Source organism: Enoplosus armatus, chromosome 10 (genome assembly GCF_043641665.1).
Source record: "Enoplosus armatus isolate fEnoArm2 chromosome 10, fEnoArm2.hap1, whole genome shotgun sequence".
NCBI classification, from domain to species: Eukaryota; Metazoa; Chordata; class Actinopteri; order Centrarchiformes; family Enoplosidae; genus Enoplosus; species Enoplosus armatus.
The window spans coordinates 10,147,818-10,155,421 of record NC_092189.1 but is presented as its reverse complement, the minus strand read 5'-3'; the positions used below and the strand labels follow the sequence as shown (position 1 = coordinate 10,155,421).

The following is a 7,604-nucleotide window of genomic DNA, read 5'->3' as shown; positions in this document are numbered from 1 at the left end:
GCTGAATGGGAAACGCCTGGGAGAGAATGCAATCCAGTAAAGACCAAAAACCTACTGTGTGCCCGAATTTTTTTGTTTCCATATCTATCTATCTATCTATCTATCTATCTATAAATGATATTTGAGGAGCGGGAAGTCTCACCTGCGCTGCCCCCTCCAACACATCAGCACCATCTCTCTCTCTCTCTCAGGCCACCTCAAAGTGTCCTGCCCACGATGTTTCCCAATGAGGTTGCTCGCATATAGATCCAGTCAGCAGCAAGGGAAACACATTGATTTCCCGTCAGCATCCACCGAGGAGTGCTGGCGCGCCAGCCGAAGCTGGAGCAGCCGGGGGGAACATCGGTATCCCGCAGGCGTCCTGGCAGCTGTGCGCAGCGTTGTTAATGCGGCCCATTAGGCCGCTGAGTGGCAGAGAGATTCCCCGAATATTGAGCCGAGGACACCCCTCAATTAGACTGATCGCCCCGCACCTCGTCAGCATCCGCGGCTATCTGTTCTCATTAATCAATGACACAGGCACAGCCGAGAGATGGAAAGTTAATTTAGAGGAAGTTTGCTAGCAGCCAGCAAAGTTTGCACAGTCTTATATTTTTAAGCTCACAGCCTTAGAAATACCTTCACTTATATATTATATCAAATGTAATTATTCATAATCAATAAGCCTATTGGCTGTAGAAATGCATGGCAATGTAGCTTCCAACCATAATAGAAAATTCTGTTCCAGCCTGAAAAAGAAAGCATGAAGTCACCTTTGTATCTATATTATTTTTGCTTGTTTTGGTTGAAAATGTATGTGTATCGTAAATACACGGAACTGTTGCATTTGTGGTTAAAACACATTTTCGTTTCTATTTTAGAGCCCGAGCACACACTCTCGACTGCTCCAACATGAACAAAGTAAAGCTGTTTGTCTGCTGTGTGTTTCACATGAAGTCTAATCGTTCAGCTGAAGCTGCGCGTTTTCACAGAGGAGCAGGATTCTGCTGCTGACATTAGTTATTGTGAGCGCTGGACATGATTTGCACTCCAGCCTCTCATTCACTGCCAAGCAGCGATCAGCGCTGCCTCAGGAAGTTCCAAATAAGGACAGGGAAATGGAAACCCACCGGAATAGATCCTTATGTAGTCACGACCTTATATGGCACGGCGGAGCCGGGCTTTCCGGCAGCAGCGCAGCCTGCTGCACAGATGGGAAATCCAAATCAAATCTATGGGGCGACGGGGAGAGTGCAAGAATTATGCTGCTGTCTCACGGAGCTGTTCTGCTATGAAGATACATTGATTCGGGACAGAGGAAGAGCGGCGTTGTCTTCGCAATTTACTGCGAGAGCTTAATATAAAGTCTCTCCTCTCTGCTTTCCCCCCAGGCCAGCGTCATGTGTCCTCTACTGCAGTGCCTAAATATGGGCTTCCTCCGCTCCAAATATGGACATCTACGTCACGGCAAGAGGGTATAAAAGGAGCGGGGAAACCTCTCAGCTCAGAGAGAGCCCTGTGAGCCCACAAGAGCAACTGTTAGAGCAGAGCTAGATAGACAAACACACAGAACTCCCTTACTGAGAAATATCACAACAAAAGTGAAAAGTCAATTCAAAACAACATTCATCCAAGAAGGTCAAAACCTGACTGGATAAGTCATTTAATACAAAAATTAATCTGTTGATTAATTTTGATGAATCTTAGGGAATGAGTATAAAGGACACTTTTGATTTTTTCTGAAAAGACAAGTGGATCTTTACTCATCTCTGAGAGAAAAAGGAAAACAACAGGACAACTGGAAAACACGGAGCAAGGCAGAAAACAGCTTCTTCCTCGGCATCAGCAGAAGTGTGCAGCGCTCTAAGTGATTCCCTCCACCTGCGAGGCACCGCTCTGCCAGCGTGCACTCAGCCTCCCTGCACTTCTCAGCAGCCACCAGCGCAGCCTCAGCCCTGCAGCTCCAGCACCAGCAGAGGATGGCTGCAGCCAAGACCGAGATGATCCTCCCAGCCCTGCAGATCTCAGAGCCCCTGAGCTTCCCTCACTCCCCCATGGATAACTACCCCAAGCTGGAGGAGGTGATGATGCTCAGCTCTGCAGGGACCCCCTTCCTCACCGCCTCCGCACCCGAAGGTGCAGGCTTTGGCTCCGGGGAGCCGGGAGACCACTACGACCACCTTGCTGGAGGTAAGAGCTGGAGATTTGTTTCTTTTGCCTCTGGTTCTCTGTGCTGCATGTAAAGATTAGATCACATCTTCTGAGCTACACTAAAACAAGAAAAGAGTTTAAAGAAATAAACAGCTGCATAACTTTAATTATTATTTATGTAATATTCATTAAATGATCTTATAACTACATATTTTATCATGGCTTTTGGTGAGAAATGTTATACTTAAACTGGAATTGCAGGCTACAAGTAAATTCAAATTTCAGCTGACTGGACACAAAACATTAGTACAATAAAATACTACAAATGAACAACAGCAGGGAAATTAAAAATCAACTTACTTAAGACCAATTTATTGATAGCTCTAAATCCCTGTCGACTCTCTGAGGACTCAAACATTGCTCAGTCACCGCATGCCTCTAGACACTCCTACAGCTCAATTCAAATTGCATTCCTAAAACCAGCTGAACTGCAGTTTCGGTAATCAATTGCCTCGGGCTCTGTGATGGGCTTCAAGAATGTGCGTGTCTGTGTGCGTGTGTGTGCAAGACAGGAAGACGGAGAGAACGAAAGACAGATTGAGAGAGTGTGAGAGGAGGAAAATGCGAGTATAGAGAGCTTGCACAGCAGCTCTTGTTGAGGTTTGGACGAGACAGTTTTAGAGTTTAGGGGGACAGAGTTTAGTTGGGGGGGGGTTCTCTGTGTGGGCACCTGACTAATCTGTGACAGAAGAGAGGGGTGACACACTGTCCACCGCTCTGGCAGGATTCCCCCTCTCCCTCCTTCTGGATATTGACAGTTTGATTAATGTCTCCCCTTTCTCTGTGCTCCCTGCAGATACGTTACCTGATATCTCCTTCAACTGCGAGAAGCCAGTGGCAGAGCAGACCTACCCCACCCAGAGGCTGCCCCCCATCTCTTACACAGGCCGCTTCACCCTGGAGCCCGCCACAACGTGCAGCAACAGCCTCTGGGCGGAGCCCATCTTGGGCCTGTTCACCGGTCTGATGGGCAACATTGCCCCCAGTTCCAGCTCTTCCTCTGCTGCCTCACAGACCACCTCGTCCTCTTCATCCATCCCGTCCTCCTCCACTTCCTCTTCCTCTTCTACCTCTTCCTCTTCTCAGAGCTCCAGCCTCAGTTCCTCCATTCACCACAGCGAGCCCAACCCCATCTACTCAGCTGCCCCGACCTACTCCAGCCCCAACTCTGACATCTTCCCAGACCAGGGCCAGGCTTTCCCCAGCCCAGGAGGAGTGCAGTACCCTCCTCCAGCCTACCCCAACGGCAAAACCTGCAGCACTAACTTCCCTGTGCCCATGATTCCTGACTATCTCTTTCCTCAGCAGCAGGGAGAGATTAGCCTGGTGCCCCCTGACCAAAAGCCCTTCCAGAGTCAGTCAAGCCAGCCCTCCCTCACTCCTCTGTCCACCATCAAGGCCTTTGCCACCCAGACTGGTTCCCAGGACTTAAAGAGTGTCTACCAGGCCCAGCTGATTAAGCCCAGCCGCATGCGCAAGTACCCCACCCGGCCGAGCAAGACACCTCCTCACGAGAGGCCCTACGCTTGCCCCGTGGAGACCTGCGACCGACGCTTCTCTCGCTCTGATGAGCTGACACGTCACATCCGCATCCACACGGGCCAGAAACCCTTCCAGTGCCGCATCTGCATGCGCAACTTCAGCCGCAGCGACCACCTGACAACACACATCCGCACTCACACCGGCGAAAAACCCTTCGCTTGCGAGATCTGTGGACGCAAGTTTGCCCGCAGTGACGAGAGGAAGAGGCACACAAAGATCCACCTACGGCAGAAGGACAAGAAAGCTGAGAAGGCAGGAGCAGTGGCAGTAACAGCACCGGTATCAGCCGCTTCACCTGCCTCCAGCTACCCTTCTCCCATCACCTCCTACCCCTCTCCGGTGTCTTCTTACCCCTCTCCCGTCACTTCCTGCTACTCCTCTCCCGTCCACACTTCTTATCCATCTCCTTCGGTCGCCACCACCTACCCATCGGTGTCCATGTCCAGCACCTTTCAGTCCCAGGTCGCCTCCTCCTTCCCTTCCTCAGTCGCCTCCAACATCTACAGCTCCCCCATCCCCACCCCGCTATCAGACATGCAGACCACTCTCTCCCCAAGGACAATCGAAATCTGCTAAGAAAGAGCAAAGAGAAAAACTTTTTTAAGTCTCTCCGTACCTCTCCTTCCTTAAGGTTCTTTGAGGGGAAAGAAATCAGCATCAAAAGACTTTGTTTTCCCCTCCAAAAAGCACTTTTCTGTCTGCTCCCTGTGCAGTGTTAGGTGAATCTTGAGATTTACCTGAAAGAGAGAAAAAGACACATGTCAAGAACTGGGCAAAGACAATAGAAGATGAAAAGGGATGTTTTTTTGGTCTCTGTAAAACAAATGCAGCACTTCAAATGCATAAGGGACTCAACAGATAAGAGAATAGAAACGGGCACTGACGGGTCTCTACTATTAGGTACACAAAAACCAAGAGACAAAGAGATTGCCAGCAGTTGTGGTGCTGAGGCACGTTCGCCCTCGCAGGCACTCACACAGTACAAAAGACATTGAATGATATACATAAGCTACCATATATGTATATTGTACATGTGCCATGTTTCGTTTTTATCATTCTTTGGTACCATTGATGTGAAAAATGATTTGCATATTTGCATTGTATTATTTGAAGTGAGCAGGGCCATATTTTCTACATACTTTCTCTATTATGTAGTGATGATGCTGTGATACGTTTTGACATTGTTTGAAAAAAAGCACTTAAGTATTCAAGCATGAGTAAGAGTGATGTTAGTTTCTGTTTGTAAATATCATCCACTGGTACTATCTTTTTCTCTCTTTCTCACATGTGACATATCGCTCGGTTATATGGAAAAACTAGAGAGAAGAAAAAAAAAAGAAAAACATTTACAAAAAAAAAAAACAACTAAACAAGACAAACACTCCCGTTATTTGGTGCCTTTTGTGAAGCCTTGCTGATGTTGTGACTCGGCTGCGCGCGAGAGAGGATGCACTGCATCTCGCCTTAAGGTTTGAGGGAATATTTTTGTTACAGAATGTAAGTCATACTCAGAGGGAGGAAAAGGGACGAGCTATGAGGGCACCGCTTCATTTCATTAGAATGTAAGCAAAAAAGGAGAAAAATTATAAAGTATATTTTTGTAAAACTGAAGTGTAAATATCCACATCTTCAAGAGCTGGAATGTTGAAGTTACCTACTGAGTAGGCATGGGATTCTTTTGTATGTTATATACATGCAGTTCATTATTTTGTGGTTATCTTTATTTTGTATTTGTGTTTGTTAAAACAAGTGACTGTTTCTGGCTTCTAAACACATTGAATGCGCTTAACTGCCAATGGGATATTTGGTGTACAAGATATCCTCCCAGAAATGAAATATAAATAAAAATATGAATATATGTATATTTGTTTTCATTCTTTATTGTTCGACGTTTGTGTTGGCAAATATCTCCATTCAAACCATGTCACAGAGAGACGTCTTCATTACATTACACCCCACCCTTCACTTCGTCATGTACGTCCCTCATACATGAACACGATATATTCCATCATCCTATATGTTAATTGTCAGCAGATTATTATTGCGCATCACAGAGAGCCACCCTTTAATTCTGAGAAAAATCTGCACCGGATAATATTAAGGAAACTCTGCATCTTAGCCGCTGTTCTCCAACTGAACCCTGTATTAATGATAACACTAACGCACGACTCCCATGCCTATAAACACTGAAGATGAGGAATTCTTATCTAGATCCAACATGCTCTTGAAGATATTAAGCTTATCTAAATTCCCATTTCATTTTAGATTTCATGATACACGCTGGCCCTTACTGTTGAGTACACAGACTTCCAGCAATTTGAAAAATAATTTTTCCTCTTCTGTGTGCTGTTAGAGAAATGACTTTTTTTTGGAGAGGGATATTTTAAACCGACTGTGCTTAGACATGCACAGGGTTATTCTCATTTCAGTGCAGGTGAAATCCATCACATGATAACTACCTTCTTTACCACAAATGTGGTTGGTGAGGATGCTGTCACCTCATGAGCAGTAGCACACAATTGGGCAATATCCGTGTAGATTATGCTGAATTGTTGCCTGGGTGCAGCTGAACAGACTGGCCCTGAAGGTTTAACCACTCTTTCTTTTGGTTTTTCAAGCAGAATATAATAACAGCCTCGTCGCACCGTCATTATTCATCTGCCACTCTTCCCTAGGCAAGGAATTCTTGCTACATGTCTGAGTATGAAAATAAAATCGCTTGGTTTTTTAGCCTATGTAGACAAGAAGTTTTTCTCTCGGAGCTTTGGAGTAATTTTGTGTTGTGAAATGCACGAACCAAAATACTCACAAATGCAAACACAGCTAAAATAGAAAGCAGGAAAACAAGTAGAAGAGAGTGATGGAGGGAAAAGGAAAATAATTAAGATAATTGGTCTCCTGATCCCAAATTGACTTTCTAAATTGGGTCTGATGAGTTGCGTGTGTTTGTATCTGTGTGTGTGTTTGTGCGCACATGTAGGCAGGCATTTGTGTGCGCTATACACACAGTGACTGTCTATAGACTGACTAATGTAGTTGTTTCCTGCTGTGTGCCTGCAATCTGCTGCGGTGATGTGTAAGTGTGTAATTGTGTGAAATCTGCCGTGTTAGCAGCTGTTGTTCTGCCCTGTGTTTCCTTGGTTAAAGCTCAGTGTCCCCATGAAACAGATCTACCTGGACACCACCCTCTCATCTGCTGACACAGTTCGCATGTGTGTGTCTGCGTGAGTACGTATAAACACTCCCAAATGACACAGCAAACGGCAGCAAGAAATAGCAACAGAAGGTAACAATGGTCCATTTTCTTGGTTGAAATCTACGTCTCTGCTACAATTTAATAAATAAATGAAACACACACACACACACATAAGAGGATATACTTCTGCAAATCACACAAACACAAATCAGCACTGTGGTTGATCTCTACGCTGAGTTAAATCATCTTGATGTTTAAATAATGATGTTCTCCACTCAGACACAGCTCTTTTGGGCAAATCTCAAGCCTCCATGTGTGGCTTCAAATCCTGAAATCTGTCATTTCCTGTCATTGTTTACGGCATTATTTTGGTCCCTGGCTGCAAATCAAGAGCCATTCTGCAGCTTTTGCATCACAACTTTCTCATACTAGCAGGCTTTTAGGGAACTCTTTTACTCAATGTGAAAACCGCAGACTATGCTTCGCTCAGCCCTTTCCCATGTTGAGAGACAATATTTCAACCAGTGTTGTCACAGTCCATAACTGAAATGCTCGGAAGACAGACGGCCAATATCCCTCAAAGTATGAGGGAATTGTGTAGCCCATCATATCCTCCATGCTCTGATTCAAAGCTCTCACTCGCATATCAAAGCTCATGTGCTGGCCCTGTTCTGTT

At 45.6% G+C, this 7,604-nt stretch overlaps 1 protein-coding gene across 1 annotated transcript; it reads left to right on the top strand.

The window, feature by feature from the left end:
• The first annotated feature begins 1,502 nt into the window (after positions 1-1,502).
• egr1 (early growth response 1) lies at positions 1,503-5,594 on the top strand. The gene is made up of 2 exons (XM_070913275.1): positions 1,503-2,169; positions 2,987-5,594. Exons 1-2 carry the CDS (start codon positions 1,959-1,961, stop codon positions 4,306-4,308), a joined length of 1,533 nt encoding a protein of 510 aa, XP_070769376.1. The 5' UTR covers positions 1,503-1,958; the 3' UTR covers positions 4,309-5,594.
• Positions 5,595-7,604: the final 2,010 nt, after the last annotated feature.